The following is a 20298-nucleotide window of genomic DNA, read 5'->3' on the forward strand; positions in this document are numbered from 1 at the left end:
AAATCCTCCCCCTGACCATGGGCAGCACATTTTACAACTGCTAACTCTTTAGGCAGCTGTATCGCCTCAAGCAATTTTCCAATCATTTCAGCATTCTTTATTGGAGTTCCACTCGATGTCAAGAAACCTCTTTGTAGCCAAAGTTGGCCAAAATCATGCACCACTCCAAATCCATACTGACTATCAGTCAACACAGTCGTCCTCAAATCTTTCCCAATCTCACAAGCTTTTGTCAATGCTATTAATTCAGCAACTTGCGCAGATTTCACTCCTTTCAATGGTGATGCTTCCATGACCTCTGAAACTTTGCACACCGCATATGCTGCACATAGCACACCATCATCATTCCTCAAGCATGATCCATCCACAAACAACACATGGTCATTCTCAGGTAAGGGTAGATCTCTTATGTCTGGTCTTGGTTTTGTACAGTACTCAAGCACATCCAAACAATCATGATCATCTTCCATTTTTATACCCACATTTTCAATATCCGGCAAGAGTGTCGCTGGATTCACATTCACACATCTCTCAAGAGTCACATTTGATGCACCCAGTATCACTTTTTCATACTTAGTCAACCGACTATGTGACATGTACTGAGTTCTACTTCTTGTCAAAAGAATTGCCACATTGTGAGGTACGAATACCCTTACAGGATATCCCATTATGATTCCCTCACTCTGTTCCAGACTTCTGCATGTTGCAGCCACAGATTTCAGACAACCTGGTAAACCCACAGCTACAGGGTCAAGTGTTGATGAGAAATACGCAATAGGCCTTCTCAAGTGTCCATGTTTCTGGATTAACACTGAAAGTGCACATCCATTTCTCTCACTGCAGTACAGCTCGAATTCTTTTTCATAGTCAGGCATACCCAAAGCTGGAGCCTCACACATTTTACTTTTGAGCTCTTCAAATGCTGCCAATTGTTCTGCATCCAGATCTAATGGATCTGTCATTTCACTTTTTGTCAGCTTAATCAGTGGTTTTGCTATCAAGGAAAAATTAATTATCCACTGACGACAATAACCCACCATACCCAGGAACATTCTCACTTCTCTCTGGGTCTTTGGAGCTTTCATTTCTCTGATTATTCTGATCCTGTCAGTAGTCACTTTTCTCAGACCTTTTTCAATATTGTGTCCAAGATAATGAACCTCTTTCTTACAAAATTGCAATTTGGCTGGAGATACCTTTAACCCTCCATCTGCCAGATGATTCAGTAAAGCTATGGTATCCACTTCACAAGCTTCACGTGTCTTTGATGCCACCAGTAGGTCATCAATATATTGTACTAGCACTGAACTCTCAGGCATGATCAGACTTTCCAACGATCTTTTCAATAACTGATTGAATATCGAAGGACTCTCCGTATACCCCTGTGGGATACGACACCATGCTAAAATACGCTGGCCAAACCTAAATGCAAAAATCGGCTGGCTGTCATGATGCAATGGAATTGAAAAGAACGCATGACACAAATCAATCACTGTATACCACTCAGCATCATGTGGAATTTGATACAGAATCACTGATGGATTTGGCACAATAGGACAACATGCCACCACAATTTGATTAACTTTTCTCAGATCCTGTACGATCCTAAATTTGCCATTAGGCTTTTTCAGTCCCATTATCGGTGAATTACACGGACTACTCAGTAGTTATCTTAGAACTCCCTGCTGAATCATTTTCTCAATTATAGGAGTTATTCCTTCAATTATTTCTGGTGTCATTTTGTACTGAGGAATGTTAGGATATGTAATTCCCTCTTTCACTGCAATTTTCACTGGATCTACATTATTCATCAATCCCACATCCTCTCCTGTAAAATCCCAAACTGCTCTTTTCACTGTGTCTCTCAGCTCTTGAGGCAAATCCTCCGGATTAAACACAGCAAATGCACCAATTAACTCACTTTCTCTATTTTCTAGAGTCATTCGGTAGAAAACATCATCATCTGGTGTCTCAAAAGCTATTCCATCTGGTGTACAAAAAATTGTGCAGTTCATCTTACACAATAAGTCCCTACCTAACAGGTTCACTGGACTCGTGTCACAGACAATAAATCTGTGCATGTCTGAAAATTTCCCTATCTGTACTCTTACTGGTTCAGTAAGACGTGTTCTGATTTGTGTATTGGCTACACCAACTACTTGGATTGCTTCATCCGAGAGAGGAAGATTTTTAACATCTGTTGACCTGACAGTTGATCTTGTCGCACCTGTGTCTACCAAAAAAGTAACACTCTCCTCATTTATTTTCCCATCCACAAATGGTCCTGCCTGGTCTATTTCTAGAGTTGCACCAAGTATGCACTCTTCCTCCTCTCTTCGGCACCGTCAATAATCACCCTCAGACTCACTCCCTTCACTCTTTAACAAGTACTGCTGTACTTTGTTAGAACATCTTGGTTTGTTTACCTGCTCATCATTGTAGAATCCTGAATCCTGATTATACTTTTGTACCCCTCTATTCTGCGGCAAGGGCGGTTTTGGCTCTTGACTCTGCTGTCTCACAACTTTCTGTTGTTGCTGTTGATTATTCCCTTCGTTCTGGTTCTGCACCTGTTGATTTAAAGGTTTACTCTCATTACTCACTAATGGTGGATTAGGACATTCAGATCTCCAATGTCCCAGTTGGCCACAGTTGTGACAAGGGAACTTTTTCTTCGCTTCCTCAAGACTTCCTTTCCCCTTTCCTGCATATCTGGGTCTATTTCCTGCATTATTTCCTGGATTATTCGCCTGTTCCACCAACTGTGCTTCCTGTCTTTCTGCAACTTTCACTTGTGCCCACATTGCTTTCTCTTTCAGCTTTCTTTGTTTTGCTTCAATTTCATCACTGAAGTATTTTGCATGTCTCAGAATCTCATCTACTTTTTTACTCTGCCAATCCACTGTGTGCTCACGAATTCTCTCACCAATTTCAGGTCTTAGACCATATACAAATCTGTATACAAAGTGACTCAAATCTTTGTCACCCAGGTGTTCATCTCCACTGAATTGTTTAAAAGCCAGTATCAGCCTCTCGTAAAAAGCATGAACTGATTCTTTTGCTTCCTGTTGAGTTCGATCTATCTTAACCCAGTCCGTCTCTTTTGGAGGAACTTTACTCTTCAGGTATACCATCACCTGATCATACTTCCTCATTACTTCTGGATCTGGTGCCCCTGTTCTTGAATCTCTTGGATATTCCTCAGTAGGCCAACTCACAACTATTTTACACTCAGTCCACAAGTCTGCTGGAACAATTATATCAAACAGACTATTCAGGTCAACCCACAGCACTTTTGACAATTTCACAAACCTATCTACCTGCCTATACCACTCGACGGGCTTTTCTCTCAATCGAGGGAAATCATTCGTAAATGATAAAATATCCTGTCTGGTCCATGGAACATGTACATATCCTCCTCCAGGTATTTCTCTCATAGGATAATTATCCACCGGTTTCTCTTTTTCTTTTACTGGAAATGCTGAATAAGTTATTCTATCTACAGATTCCTCTCTTTTCTTATACCACCTATCCTTCCACTTTTCAACATCACCCCATCTTCGCAATAATGCCACCATTTCCTTAATCTGTCCTGTTCTACCAGTAGCATTCAAATTTTCAATGTCCTTCTCTGTAAAGTCCATCCTGTAAGTTCTCTGTAAAGCTTTCACTTTATCAATGTCAACTCCTTGTTCATTTGCTATTGCTCTTAGCCTGTCATGTGTATTCCTTGCTCTCCAGGTAACACTTTTGCACATAAACAACAGCTCACCATCATGATGACTCTTCAGGATTTCTATTGGAACTGTTCCTGTCACAAGCTCTTCTAATTCTATACGTAACCTAGCCACATCAATAACTTGTGAATCCTTATCCTTTTTCTGAAGAACCTTCATCCAATCATTCAAATCATCAACTGTTATTTCAGCAGTTTTTCTCACTGGAACCACTCTTTTCTGCGGTTCTAAAATTGGCATCCCTGAACAACCAGGTTCACTAGTATCCAATAGTTCACTACATGTGTCATGTCTTGTTTGCCTCAGGTCACTTCTTTCTGTTCTTTTATCTGAATCTCCTGAAGGACCAACTGAATTTGTCAAATTATTCCCAACATATGGAATCACTAGTCCATTCTCACCTGCTCTCTGTTTGTCAAACACAGGCATAACCGGACCTATAGTTACAGGCACCGTAACAGCTTCCAGATTCTTCGTTAACTCTCTAATTTTCTCAGTCAGTTCTGTTGTCGTTTTTGCTAATTTTCTGGCATTTTCCTCACTACTTCGATTCTCTCTCTCTCCCTGAAAGAACTACTACTTCTTGATTCAGGTGTCACTTTTTCTTTCTCAATAATACAGACTGTATCTCTTATCGGAGAAACAACTGGTGTACTCTCATCTGGTTCTGGTCTATATGGAGGTGGTCTCTTGTAAATCATGTCATTTAAGACCTCATCATCATACTCATTAACTCCAACTGCTCCTTCTTCAATTGTTCTCATAGGATATAATCCCTCTGACATATTAACATCTCGCCATCTTTTCATCCGATCATGATGTGTTTCACGATCATGTCTCCTCCCAAACATATTCCTGTAATACCCTCCAGATCTTTGTTTTTCTCGCTCATGAACTTCCTCTTCCCATTCCACTAAAGCCTCGAACTGTGTAGGTCTCGGCTTCGGGTCCAGACGTACCATCTTTTCCCGTAAATTTCTCAACACGGCCAAATTAAATGAACCATGTTCTGGAAATGCTAGAACACCATCTTCTTTAGTATACCTAACCCAATTCTGCAACCATATACAGGTATGTAATCCATATTTTGCAACCATGAAGGATGCAGGTGTTTTCGCTGGAGGTAGCAACTCACCCTCTCTCGTTTTAACCTCTTTATCCTTGGTAAACCACTTTTTAACTTTCCCAAAGAATGTTTTTTTCTTTTTCTCCTCTTGATAATACATTTTAGCGCTTACCAAAACTCTCTACTCTTTCCGTATTATAAATATACAATACGAGCTTCTCAACCAATAGCAGCGCGACTCACACTAACGCACCAATCCTGGAGCGGCTACGTCACTAAACAGCTCTTCCAATCCCTGCGCGACTCACACTAACGCACCAATCCTAGCGCGAACCCTATTCTGATCCACTATCCAATCAGAGCGCGGACTTTCTGACGTCAACAGTCGCTGCAGTTTGTCTCTTTCCTCTGTCACTCGTCTACCCCTCCTTTACAAAATCTTCTCAGTAGACTTTGTGTCAAGATTTTTACAAAATCTATTAGTTACAACATAAAAAACATCTCCATTGTCTGCTTCGCTAACCACAGAATAGTAAAAGAGAGTCTATTTTCATAAGAAACCTTTCATTGACACAGTAGCACTTCTTCTACTCTGCCCTTCTAACATACATTCATTAACTGTTTCCTCTAGGACTTATCCAAAGAGTCTTACAATCAACAAAATGTACAAACTTTCACGCACATTCATGCAAGAAAAATATAGTACATGCACACAGAAATCCTGTTCTCGGGAAGCAGCGCACAATCTGTCCCTTTACAGAATTATAACATACATTAACTAAGCAACTTCGCCCAGTTCCTCAAACAAGCTCAGAGAATACCTATTACTCCTCCCGCGATAAGCTTTAACGAAAATCCTTACGGATCCCTGGGACTTAAGACCAGAGTTTCACAGATAACCTTCACTACGATACACACTCCTTATATACCAGAAATATCTAATAGTAACATACGACAATGTCACTGATTCCGAACCCAGACAATGTGAACGCGCAACTTCAATTGTCACACGTTATTCCTTACAATCCCGTCTTTCCCGAGAGCAGCATATACTTCCCTCTGCCCTACTACGGAACTGCTACAACAGCTTCCAAGTTCCAGCAGCACTACATATAACTCAACATGACGACTTCAACATGTAGTATTAGTACATATATCAATATTGACAAAATAAAATCAATAATCAATAAGCTAATGTACAAGCAATCTTATCAGATCAAGACAACCATCTAAAACCATCCTCTGCTACCAGGAAATTGATAGAGATCAGGGTATCTAAAATATGTCCACTACCACGGATAGAGTAATCACACAGTTACACGCACATACATTCATCATACACTAGGGCCCATTTCACTAACATACGCTCAAATACTCTACCAGCAATAAACCTGTGGAAAGAAAACACCTAAACACCCTGCATCAATATCAGGTCGATCAGATCTGGTTTAGTGACTGTCCTAATCAATAACATAATCTACACAACATATACAATAATGATCAAAAATATAAACCCAATAATTGACAAGAAAGAAAATTCAACACCATGTTTAAAATTATATTGCTTTATCTAAAATTAATCAAAGTAAATCAATCAGAATAAATCATTTCTCATAGTTACCTATTCTAACTAAGTGTCAGAACGGGTCAGAACAAGTCTCTCGGTAAAGTCTTTCAAGATGAAGTCCTCAGCACGATCCTCAGCAACGCAGCTTCACGCAGCAAAGGTAAAATGGCAAGTGGCAAAAGGGTGGCAAGAACCCTCTCTAAGCTAACAGTTTTTATAGTAAAAATTACAATGGAAACACACATTAAGTTTGCAAAATACACTGAATCACTGAGCAGAGCGAGAAGGAAAGGATGCGACATTGCAACATTTGTGAACCTCCGCTCAGGAAAAATACACATAGCGAAGACTACGGAACAGGAACCAAGAAAATAAAACATGTATCACATTTAATCCGGCTTCTCCTCGGCCATCGAGCCACAGTTCAGAGTTTTCCTCTAAGGCTCCTTTGTCTTTCGAGATTGCCAAGGACAATTTCACTTCTCTTGGAGAACTCCCAAAAACTGCTGCTGTCCTCATGGAAAGTTTTATAGAAGGACCATGGTCAGTCAACTTCAAGACCATTTCCAGCAGGGGTCTCCCTCGTCACGTCTTTCACATATTCACTCGAGGCCAGGCTTCAAAATTCAGCCATCTTAATACAGCCTCCATAGGCCACAATAGACCATCTTTAATTAAAGAGACAAAATAAACGTTACTACAACATAATGATTAAACAGTGTTAACCCCACTAATACCCTTATGTGTATGCATTTATCTAGCTTTTGCGACATAAAAAAGCATTAATTCGGACAGCGTTTTATGCTCAAAAATAAATAGCACACAGCAACGTTTAAACATGAAAACTTGCACATTATTTTTTAGAAAACAGAAACAGCACACACATGCTAACCCTCATGTAACTTTCTCTTATGTTAAGACAAACGTATTGATTAATAAAAACACACTTGCACAAGACAAATAATTAATTTGTTATTTATTAATAATTAATAAAACGCATAGACATACTAGAGCTTCAAAAGCCCCTGAATTTTCTAAATGAAAACTCTGCTCCAGCACTCCAATACCCCATGAGTGACAACAAACCTCCACTCATCATAAAAGCCAACTATATAAGCATTATGCATGTAGCAGCTCGTTTAATTGTCACTGAACACCTCACGAGCTCTTTTTATAGGTCGAGCCTAAACAGCGCTTGCGCTGTCTCTTCGACACATGTTGTGAATGCTTTGCGGCCCTAAAGACCACCCGTTGCTTCATTTGTTTATTTCAGTGCCCTTTAAAATACTTGTTTACAAATGGTTAATCTTTCCTATTTGTCCCTTCTTTTTGTCGGTTGTTCATTCCCACAGAGCAGCAGCCCATTACATGTAGCCTTCCACTTGTTCCCGTTTTAGTTATTGACTTAGAAACGATTTTAAAAAATTTGAAAGACCATTTTACGCAAGCGTTCGTTTTTTTCCCTTAATCAGTGTGGCGTACGCTTCTTGGCTGCCACTCTTCATCTTTCGGCATGGTGGCCGCTTCAGGAGGCCATGCCCCTTTCTTTTATTCTGTACAGCATAAAGCTGATAAATATGCATGTTTCGATCAGCTCTGGCTGCATTCTAATGGTTCTTCAAAATGCAAGTGTGATACTGTTAAGCGCATGTGCGAGTTCATGCTTTCTGCTTCATGCCCTGTAGCCATCCTTTAGTAGACAAATCAATGCTCTTGTTTAAAGCACATGCACACTGGGCGTGAAAAGATCTTTACAGCACATGCGCATTGTGTGTGTCCGCTCACGCAAATTATCTGTATTGGCTGGTTCCTGGTTGGTGAGTGCCTGACGTTTTAAACGGACCTTTTCCCTAGAAGTGTCTATCATCTCCAAAGCTATCTTGTTCCTTAACTGCGCAGGTGTCTTTCTGTCGCTACGGCGTTCTCACCAAGAGTACCTTGAAGAAACACAGGGCCTCTATCAGTGGTTCCCAAATTGACTGCCCTTTCTATGTTACATTTGCCATGATAAAGCCTACAGACTATTCCATGAAAGTCAAAGGAATCTTCACAAGAAGGCCATATGGAAACATACATAATCATGTTTTTACAGATTTTACAAATGTCAAAATGGATATGTTATGATGCCGTAGGCACGTTTCCCAAATAAATACTGTCCACTCAGAGAAATGCATACACTGCTGAGGTTCACAGTATCAGACACCTTGTGGCATGTCTAATCCTGACACTTCATAGTATTAAGGTTACAATTGTTTTTTTCACCACAAATTACTCTAAGATGACCAACTTAAAACATTGAAAAATTAGTGAGCCCATCAATCACAGCAGTTTTAAGGTAACTTCCAGGCTGCTGCATTACACAAAATCGGGTACTATGTGAATTCTGCCCAATTACATGATTATAACATCTCCCGATACATCACACAGGACATGATGCAGAAAAATATCACACACTGATACACTTATACATGGAACTGTCACACACAAACGTATTGGAAACTTGGCAGCTATGGGACACTTTACAAAATGCATTATCTACGTTAAGAGTTCTTAAATGATCTTTCAAAAAGACGGCGTTGAGAAAAAATCTGCTGTGTAGGAAAGTAGGATCTGCTTTTATGGTTACCCCCACTTTTTGCCTAGTGCTATGCTGTTTCTGACTAGTCTGACTGGGATCCTGCTAACCAGGACCCCAGTCTCTGTGCTTTCTCCTCTAAATTGGTATGGTAAGTATTAAGGTACAGCCCAGATTTGACACTGGTGTACCCTTATCAGTCCCTAGTATATTGTACTGAGGTACCCAGGGCATAGGTACAATAGGGGTCCCCCATTGGCTGAAGCATGCATTATGCCACCCATGGAGGACCACTCAAACTGTAACTACAGGCCTGCCATTGCAGCCTGTGTAAGCTGGTGCTAGCACCACTTACAAAAGCTATAGGTTTCCCTATATCTAAAGCCACTGAACTTAAAACCTATAAGTCACCCCTAAAGCAGGCCTTTCAATCCTGAAGACAGGGTGCTCGGTTCCAAGTGTGAGGGTACCCTCATGGGCAGGACACCCCTGCAGCATTCGGAGTCCATTCTCCCGGGTTGTAAGTGCATCAGCCATTACGATACATGAAGTGGCCATGTGTCATTACGCGATGACCATCTCTAAACTGGCGTAACAAACCCTCTCGTGTTTTTGTTATCTAACATGTTGGAATCATACCCCTACACTGTAAACGGTGTGGGAGGTATGATTCCATGCACTGGTCCAAGATATTCCGGCTCCAAGTAGCCCCCACTCCAAGCATCTCCTGTGACCAAGATCTTCGTCCTCACTGCATCACTTGCACCGTGGGCCAGCATCTTTGGTGAGCTGCTCGAGGTCCTCTTGCAACTCCAGTGCCTCCGGGTCCACCTGAGGGCCTCCTTTGATTTCTGTGGGCTCCCCTGATTGCTCGGGGCCTACCCTGACTCCCCTGATCATGGTGAGTCTCCTGGACCTTGCTGGTTTCTGACACTGTACCTTCCATGTTGGTTGCAGTTGCAAAGGCTTGTTGGTTCTTCCAACTGACACCTACCCCTCAACTCTCAACATCTGACGTGGGACAGCTCATGCACGGCTACTGGTCTTCCACTGCGTCGCCTGGTCCGCACAGCTGCAGTTTCAAGGTCACTGTCAGCTCTCCTGCAACCCTTGACTTTGGTGGGCATTCATATTCCGGGCCTCCTGGTCACTTCCAAGTGGCATAGACTCTGTCCCCTCTGCTTGCAGGTACTTCTCGACTTGAATCCACCTTTGGGTTCCACCAGACACTTTCACCTTCTCCATTAGCAGCATCTTCCTTTAGTCCTTTATTAAGTTCGACTGCGGTTTCCGACGCCACTTCACACCTATGCACCCGGCTGCCCTGGTGTAGGTATCCTGGTTCCTAGAGTAGCGACGGGTGGGGTGGCTGTCCAATCTTCTGTCTTCCATGGGGTTCTTCATGGTCCACTGGGAAGGGTCCTTCTTCTTTAAAATTGCAACTGCGACGTACCCATTGACTTGTATTGAACGCGCGGTCGTTGTGACCACTCTGCACAAGGCCTCCGTGGGGCTTCCGATTACTTACCTCTGGTGGTTCCACGGGTCCCTGACACCTCTACATCTTCAGAGTCGTGGTTCGCATACCACTATTTTAGACTATGGTTTGGCGCCCCCTGGTGACCACTGTGTATTTTGTGCTACTTACCTGGTTCTATTGAAAAGTATTAGGTTCATTGTGTATATCTCCGACTAGGAGATATCTGGATGTGTTAGTGAGTGTCTTATAATAAATACATATTTTTATAAATACACTGTGTGGTTCTTTTTCACGTAATCTATACCTATAAGATTATGTTCTGGTAAAGCAAGCTGCTTTGCTCTCCTTCAGGACTAAGTCGGTAGGCTGCTCTCCACAGCTACCAATTAGAGAGCTTTCTAAGGTTGTCTAAGACTACTAAAATCACCATAAGGGTTGTCTGGATTGGTGCAGGGAGCCCACTCACATAAGTGTGCATCATATACCAAGCAAGCTTCTCACAACAGCGTTGAGAAAAAATCTGCTGGAAACCTTAAATGAAAAAGCAGGCGCCTTTCGCGTTCGATCCTAGGAATAATTTCCAGTGGATATGGGAAGGGCAGCTCTGTGAGCTGATACTATCCGTCCGACCATGACACCATTGTGCACCATACTATTCAGTTTTGTCATTTACAGAGCTAGAACAACCCCTCCTCCTACTCCCCCACTAGTTGTCACTGACAGGGTTCGCACGCTGAAGAGTTTTGAGCTGGCCAGGGCACCCTAGTCACAAGTCTGCTTGCCAGGAGCAAAGATGGCAGCGCCCGCAGTCCAGAGGAGTGATGAGCAGGGGAAGTCATCCTGTACGATCTACTAGTCGACGCAGAGTGGCCACCTGAATCCGAGGTGCAGGTGAGAGCCAGACTCGTGAGAGCGTCAGCTGACGGAGGGTTAGCAGTGAAGGCAGCACCTATAGCTCCAGGACAGGGGAGCCATGTGGAGTGAACTCTGACCTCACAGAGCAGGGGGAGTACAATATCACTTCTGCACACATCACCTACACCAGCTGACGTGTCTGTGTTAAAAATATGTTCAAGGGACAATTCGGGGAACTATTTTGTCTTATGGTTTCAGCACTGCAAGAGAATTCAGGTGTTTTCTATTTTTCTCCCCTCGTGTGACACGTGTGCTCTGTGTTCCCTCTTCATTCCCTATCCTCCAGCTCTTCCATTGGTTTATCCAGCTTCTCCCCGGCTTTTCTTTGTAATATGTTTGTTCTACCTCCCATGCCCTCCTGTATTGGGGGGAGGAAGGGGACTGAAGTCAGGCACAGTGATCTTGACAGGTAGCCGATAGGCCAATATACATTTTAACAGTGCTTTGGGGGTGAAGTGTGCTTTTGAGGGAGACAGAGTGTGAGTGTTGTAGCATACATTGCTAGAGCTGTTGAGTGTATTGTGAATCTTGTCAGTTACAGTGAAAGTTCTGTGAGGTGTAATATGCATTCTTAAACAGAAATCAGCCCGAAGCATCGCACTCCTGTACTCCTGGGCTATATAGAAGTGTTTCTTCCGCTTACTTTGCCACTTCAGTGCTCTACTAGTCTGGGATTCAGGTACAAAAACGCATCATCACTCCTAAATGTAGCGTAACTCCCTGTATTGTGCCTTATAAAAGGTTACTCTTCTGATATTGCAGTTTAGCTTATATCATGTTCCTTTATCAGTGACAGCAGTCTTGCCTGAATGTGTTTCATTTATTTGACCTCCAATGATTGTAATTTCTTTCTACTTTCTGTACATTATCAATTTATGCATTTGAATGCCCAATTTTAAAGTACAAATGATTTAAGGCCAGATTTACGACCATCGAAATTTGCGAGTCGCAAAATTCAATGTACAGCAGTGTCTCAGACACTGTTTGCTATTTCCAATGGGGTCACAAATTGCATGCCTCATGAATATTAATTAGGCAGTCGCAATTTGCGACCCCATTGGGAATGGCTCGCACTCACAGGGATGGTGACCTGCTGGGTCAGCTGACCACCATGTCTGGGACTGCTTTTTCAATAAAGCAGTTTTTGTAATGCAGCCCGTTTTCCTTAAAGGAAAAGAAAAATGAAACTTAGCAGTTTCATTTTTTAAGGGCAAGCAGTGGTCTCTGGGACTACTGCCTGCTCTTAAAAAATATTTGCGTACCCATTCACAAAGGGGAAGGGCCCTTCCCATTTGCAAGTAGCTTACCACCCTTCTGAGAAGGATGGTAAACTGTGAGTGTTTTGCAACCGCAGTTGCGGTTGCAAAACAATCATACATAGGTTATGGACTTGCTTTTAGGAAGGGACGCCCTTGGCACGCCCCTTCCTAATAGCGAGTCGCTAATCCTATTTTGCAAATCACTAAATGGTTAGCGACTCTCAAAATAGGGTTTGTGTATTGGGCAGACGTTTTTGCGGTCACAAAGGGGCTGAATTCCCCTTAGTTCAACAAAACGCACGTCCATTTCCATCAGACCGTTTATTCCATTATAATTATTCCTGTGTAACTGTCGTACAAGTCAAAACCAACAGTAATCAGGGAACATTTTTGAGTATCCAACATATCGGAACAATAAAGCAACTGTTGTAAATACTTGCATTCATCAGGTGAGGAAGTAATGCCTCAAGATACAAAAACATTGAAGCAATGATCTTAGACGATTATAGAAAATGTAAATATATATATATATATAAGATTTTCCTTGTTTATTACGCCCCGTGTCACATTGCAAGCCAGACCAACAAAATGACCTTGTGGCGGGCTTGACTCGCTCTTGTGTGTCACTTCCGTTGATGTCTCGTTGATTTTACTTGACCTGCCAGAATCCTGCCAACTTCAGACAGTGCATACCTGCAAGCCAGTCTTCTCCTGCCCCACTAGGCCTCAGTGCTGCACCATCCTACCCCCGTAGGTCAATTCAAGCCCGGCGGAGACATGGCGCAGCCTGCTGATGAGTCGGTAGAGACTAAGATCAGGAGTCTGCTAAGGGGCTACTCCTGCCCTGCATTGGTAGGCAGATAATGAAAAGAAAGGAAGGGCTGGGAGTGAAATGAAAAGGCCTGTTCGCGAAAGAGAGCACTGCAGTCTAACCGTGATTAGTGAAACTGTCAGATAAAAAGCATGTTTTGAGGTCTATGTTTTTGGCATCAAAAACACTTATTTAGTGCTGCCCTTGGAGTGTATCACTGAACATCCCACTCTATGGTGTCTGTGATGTGCCCTCCATTGCTTATCCCTAGCATCATTTACCTCCCTCCCCCAGTGCTGCTCCCCCAGTGCTGCTTGAGTGATGCCTTTCTGTAGCTCTTACCTAATGTCTCTCCTGCTTTGCTTGTGATCTCCCTCTCTGATGGTTGAACTCTCTGAGCCACCAGTATTCAGTATCCTACTGATAAATTGATTAAATGATATCGCTGTCTGTCACACAGCACCCTCCTCATCTTCAGCTCCGGCAGCGTGGCAGGGAATTACGCCAGATGCTTACAAGTCTGTATCAGGAAGAGTATGAGCTGGACGAGCGGTATTATCTGAAGGCCCTGGAGCTGCCCAACAGGACCCACCCAGATGTGGTAAGAGGAATCGGAGGATATTATTGGTGTACACTCTGTGAAGACTTTGGGATGGGACAATGGTGGGTAATTGTAGGGGGTTGCTGCAGGAGGTCTTGTCACACCTCTTTCAGTTGTTTGTGCCTCACCCTGAGATTTTCCTTCTTCCAGCCAGTTGGAGATGAGAGCAATGCCCGAATAGTCGAAATCATTGGGAAGAAACCAGGTGAGCGACATTTTATGCACCTTACTTACCACACGCTGATCCTTTTCACGTCTAATGATATTTCAAGAGGATTAACCTGATTGTAGTATGCAGCTTGGAAAAAGTTATGCATCAGTCTGCAAGCACAGCAGTGTCTGGCACTAGAAAGGCACAGGTCTTGATGTGAAGCTATACCTTAAACATGCATGCTTCCTCATAAAGTGGCTCATTGAGGCTGCACTGGCACACAGCAGAACAATTTTGAGTTTTGGAGAAAAGGGATATTGTAAAGTAAAATTTCAATTTGCTGAAGACTATTAGAATATTCCACTTACTGAGGATAGAATGTTCTATATTAAAAAAGGGAGAAACCTAAAGACAAACATTGGAATTGGAAGGCTTATACCAGCCCTTATCAGCCCTGAGCCACTACGTTAGCTTCAGTGGGGCACCCAACGTGCCAATGTTTTAATTACAGTTAAAAACAAATATTTACAGTGGGCATTTGATCAACCCACTTGTTACTGTTGGTTGGCTGCTGCTTTATAAAAGAAAGTGCTTTGCGACAATTCTATATTTTTTTCAAATTTACCTCTTCATTAAATACATTTTATTTGATTCAATATATTTAAAATAATTAAATATTGAATCCAAAATGAAGCTTTTTAGCGCTGCAGCATTTTTAATGCTATTTTTTTTTTTTTTGTTAACTAAACTTTTTTACTTTTTCCTATACTTTAACATAGGGAGTCAAAGTGAAAATCTCCCTGTGACGAAGCATAGAATGTTTTTTTTAAGTTCATTAAATTTTAGAATAGATTAGTAAAACTAGGTTTGTTAAATATTAAATTAATTTGATATATGTTTTAATGTAGAACAAAATGAAAAAAGTTACGGTACTAATGACTACATTTTGAATTCAATCTTTAGTTAATTTCAATAAATTAAAATGAATTTCCTGCAGTTTAAATTAAAAAATAGTGTCCCACCGAAAGCAAAAAAAACTTTTTTTATTATGCATGAATAATTATTAAAGGTGATGTATAAAATTATTGAAAAGTAGTTTAGTTATATTTAAAAAAGGTTACATTATTTATAATTCAAAAAGGTTGTTAAAATATTTTAAAATTAAATAATATGTTTGATTTTTAGGTATTATTTTAACCCTAAATAATATGTATTTCTATATTTACCTACATTAAATAATTTAGCATTGTTTACTGTTGACTTTGTTTCAGTCCCTACCTTTGTTATTTTCTAGGGGAGGGTGTTGTAGTTCCAGTGGATTACCATGTGTGACGCTGGATTAATTGCTGTTTCTTTTTGGCAGCAGTGCCTTACACTCCTATTTCGGGGGTGGAGACTTGTCAGTCTACACTTTTGAGTATTTTGCACTCTGATTTTGTGAATAGCCAAAAGTAGTGCAGTTACTCAAGTGTCTTTGTAATATGCACATGTAACTTATTTGTGTGAACTGTCCCGCAAATTTCTAAACGGAAAACATGGCAAACGCGCACCCCTTTGTTTTCTACCTTCCAAGTAGTGAGTCTGCTTTTACAGGCCGTACACAAATACCATGCATTCTCTAACATTACGTTCTGTAATGTTTAGATGCAACCAGGCCTATCCTTCATATTTTAATTACACACAATTCTTGCTACACACGACACTCTGACAGTTCTTTGTCTTTAGAATAAGAAGGAGCCATGTCTGTTGCTGGAACTGAGGTTCAAACAAAATGTACTTGAACTGAGATTTATACATAACTCAAATATAGTCATCGATTTCCACAATTGGTTCAATTTGTTTAGTGTTTAAAGTGTGAGCAAATGTACTATATTGTTGTACAGTAACGTTTCCAGAGGTCATAAGGACAACCTAGCAATTTTAAAGTTTAGATTGCATATATTTCATAATAGCGGCGACACTGGGTGCATGATCTGTGACGGAAAATTGGCCTTCTAAAGCTCCTTGATTCTCTGTGTTATCTTGGTGGATGAACCGGGGCCCAGCACTCCAAGGGCTAGACGTATGAAGATCAGTGATAGCAATTATCAGATAGCATTTATTTTTGTGAATAACTATTTGAAAATCACTATTACCAACATACAAAGGTAATATCTTGCCCATTAGTGATTAATACTGGGCCGCAAATAGACCTACCTCATGAATATTAATGAGGTAGGTCGCAATTTGTGAACCTCTAGGATTAGCTGCCATCACAGGGATGGTGGCCTGCTGGGGTCAGCAGACCACCATGTCTGTGATTGCTTTTAAATAAAGCAATCATTTTTTTTTTTTTAATGCAGCCCGTTTTCCTTAAAGGAAAACTGGATGCATTATTTGGTAAGAGTATGCTGCGGTCCATGAGACCACTGTCTGCTCTTAAAAAATATATTTGTAAAGATTCTCAAAGGTAAGGGACCCTAAGGTAACCCCTTCCTATTAGCAAATGGTTTGCCACCAACTTTGAGTTAGTGTTAAAATGCGAATGTTTTACAAACCACATATCGTTCGCAAAATATCTACATCCCATTCTGATTCAGTTTTTGGAAGCGTTGCTCTGAACACGACCCTTCCAAATAGCGATTTGGTGACATGTGACTGAATCGCAATTTGGGATTAATACTTACCAAAAATAATTTTTGTGGTTAGAAACGGCCTGATTCTGCGAATCGGACCATTTTCTACTGCACAGTTTGCTTTGTACATCTAGCCCAAAGAGTGCTAATTCACTTTTAGAGGTCACAAATAGTACCCGATAAGATTAGGTAGACCTGGAGAAGGACAGAGTTGCAGTATCACTCGATGTTGCCCGAGCATTTGATAGTCAGTCAGTCAAAATACTTTATTTCGATAAATTAATATCATAAAAAGACATAGGAACAATACAATTTCACACAATAAATTCATAATTAATACAAAATCAAATCATGATAAATTTACAGTAAGTTCTTTATAAAAACTCAATTATTAAAATGTATTAAAAAGAGGTCAGTTATTAAAATATATTAAAAAGAGGTCAATTAGATAAAACAATCTATTCACATCACTTACATATTACATATATGTATATTAATTTCATGAAGTAAGCATTTCATATGGACAATATTAAAATTCAACCATTATAAAACCATGTTAGTTAGATTATTGGACAACTTCCTTTTCTTGATCCTAACCGCCCCCACTAGAAAACTAGCAACATGGAACATAATCCTGGGGGTCTGCATTAACTGTAAAAACAGGAGTGCTGGTTTAACCTGTATAAACCCTGCCTCCTTTAGGATCGGGATCAAATATTTCCTTCTTAATGCCGAGTAGTGATCGCAGAACATCAGAAAATGCAATGTGTTCTGGGTCGAAAAGTTATCACACTTACACGGCATTGCATTTTCGGGAGTACACCAGGTTGGGAAGTGTCCAAGGGTTAAATGGATCAAATTAAACCGAAAACGAGTTAAAAGAAAACGATGATAGGGTTGACTTACAGTAGTTAGATATAGTTCAGGGCCGGCATGAGTGCTCAAAATAATGCTAGTCCTCACCGTTGGTTTCTCAAGTTCTACTTGTTCCCTTTCCAGACTTAGCAATTCTCCCATCATACCTTTAATCAGAACAATGTCTTTAGCAGTTATCGAGGCCGGGGAAAAAAAGAGATCTGGTCTCCCTAACTTAACAAGACAGTTTTTAATGTAAACTAGCCACGGTATTTTATTTACTCTATCCAGCTGCAAACAGTCTTTTAGGATGATATGGTTAAGGGGGATTTCTTGGTTCAACCAGGTCTTTAGCCAAGCCAGAACAGGGGCCACTTTGATCAGGTGTAAGATATATCCTACACCAAGTTCGGTGTGAACAATATAAGTTGAAGTAGACTGTGGTACAGAGAGAACAGATCTTAAAAATTTGTTCTCGGTAATCTGTAAACTTTCCGTAGAACAGTTACCCCAAATAGCACTTCCATATGTAGCAACAGCAAGGCATTTTGCTTTATAGATTTTTAGTAGAGTTACTATTGGCCTTGCTCCCAATTTTTTTGTAAAGCCCTGGAGTGCAGAAGATGATCTAGCAAGGGAGATGTTTCTGTTTTTTATCTGTGGAACCCAAGTGCCTCTCTCATCAAAAGTAATCCCCAGGTAGGGAAAAGTGGCTACTCTGCAAAGCTCTTGTTTCCCACAAGTAAATATTTTTTTCAACTTATTATTTTTGCCCTTGCCCATTATCATAATTTGAGACTTTTTAACATTAATCTTTAGGTCCAAAGAACCCATAAAGTCCTCAAAAGCATCCAATAGTCGTTGAAGACCAACACCAGTACGTGAGAGCAAGACGGCATCGTCCGCGTATAGGAGAACTGGAAATCCAAGCTCTCCTATACGTGGGATGTCAAGGGTTGCCTCTTTTAGGGTAGGTTCCAGGGCATTTATATAAACAGTAAATAGGAGGGGTGCCAAAATGCACCCCTGCCTAACTCCCCTTTCTGATCTAAAATGACTCGTGCAACGCCCCTCCGAGGTAACTCTAACCGAAGCTATTAGACTAACAAGGGCCCTGTCCAGTCTTGTATCAAGCAAAACTTTCCATAGTTTGAAACGATTTACAAGGTCAAAAGCTGACGATAGGTCCATGAACCCCAAGTACATGGACCCCTCCTTGGCCCTCGTATATTTTTCTACTAGTAAGTGCAAATTAAGACCTTGATCTATTGTGCTCCTTTTTGATCTAAAACCATACTGAACGTTTGATAGGACCCCTTTCTCGGTTAACCAATCATTCAGTTTTGATAAAATAACCCGGCCCAATATTTTCACCGATGAATCAATCAATGAAATGGGTCTGTAACAGGATGGATCTTGCCTGTTACCCTTTTTAAAGACCGGTACAATGATGGATTTTTTCCAAGAGTCCGGGATTTTATCATTTGAAAGGGCATTAAAAACATTACATAAGACTTTAGACCAAAATTTCGGTGCACTTTTAAAAACATCCCCTGGTACCCCATCAGGACCTGGTGCTTTATTTTTCAGGGTCAGATCTATTGCCCTTTCCACATCTGCTGCAACAAAAATAACGGCGGCCTCAGCAGTACAGAGTTCCACTACCTCAACTTCTGGAAAAACAGCAGAGGTGGCAGCACTGCTAATTTCTGTATATATATGTCTAAAATGTTTGATCCAGCCCTCATCTGGGATATTTGCCTCTAAGGGGGTGTTTGGGTCATCAGAAAAGAGTGGCTACTTTATTATTTTCCAGAATAAGCCACTATTTTTTAGAGTTTCTGGGTCAAGAAGTTGGGCCAAAGCATTCTCTTTCAGGTCCCTCTTTCTTTCTTGGATAGTTTTTTTTATACGCAATCCTTGCACTAACTATATCTGCACGAATTTTGGGAATTGCTTTCAGGGCTTTTAATAGTACTCCATGCGCTTTTGAGCATTTCTTGTCGAACCATCTTTTGCCCACTAGCGACTTCTGCCTAGATTTATTCTGAAGGCTACGGTTAATTTCTAAGCATATATTATCAAATGCCGCTATAACCTCTTTGCATTGTGTTCTATTTGCTAGGCATATTGCAACTTCATCCTCTACTTTGGACAAAACCTCTTGAAGAAAGGTTTCAGTGACTATTTTAGTCCATTTCAACCTACGGTTCTGATCTTTTACCGTGAGGTTTGCTCCCCCTCTAACTTTTACTGTTTTTAAGGAAATCAAATCTGTATGCTTCACTTCAAGTAAAACAGGATTATGATCGCTAAAAGCTGATACCTCAGTATGATAATTTATCACATGTTTTAACAAAAAAGAAGACACAAAAATATAATCTATAATGGTACCCATATCTTTACCCTTAAACGTAGGGGACCTATTTTTTCCATCCCCGCAGCCGGACTCATATAGGTTCCATCTCGCAAGAAAGGTTTCAAGATACTCTCCACACCTGGTATGTTCCAGATGAACAGAAGAGGAGAGGGGGGGGCCTTCATCATCCTGGCTGATACATGGTAGGGTGCATGGGTGTATATTAAAGTCCCCTAATAATATTAATTCAAAAGTATTTACATTAGCACTGTAGACTGACAAAAATGTATCCAGTACTTCCAAATAT

At 40.9% G+C, this 20298-nt stretch overlaps 1 protein-coding gene across 1 annotated transcript in view; it reads left to right on the forward strand.

Annotated features, from left to right (window-relative positions):
* SARS2 (seryl-tRNA synthetase 2, mitochondrial) overlaps window positions 1–20298 on the forward strand; it is a 172439-nt gene that overhangs the window by 70582 nt on the left and 81559 nt on the right. Inside the window, exons 4-5 of the mRNA XM_085624994.1 lie at window positions 13871–14011; window positions 14162–14216. Coding sequence (XP_085481120.1) covers window positions 13871–14011; window positions 14162–14216 — 196 coding nt within the window. The remainder of the gene's footprint in view (window positions 1–13870; window positions 14012–14161; window positions 14217–20298) is intronic.

This window comes from Triturus cristatus, chromosome 9 (genome assembly GCF_964204655.1).
Source record: "Triturus cristatus chromosome 9, aTriCri1.1, whole genome shotgun sequence".
Taxonomy (NCBI): domain Eukaryota; kingdom Metazoa; phylum Chordata; class Amphibia; order Caudata; family Salamandridae; genus Triturus; species Triturus cristatus.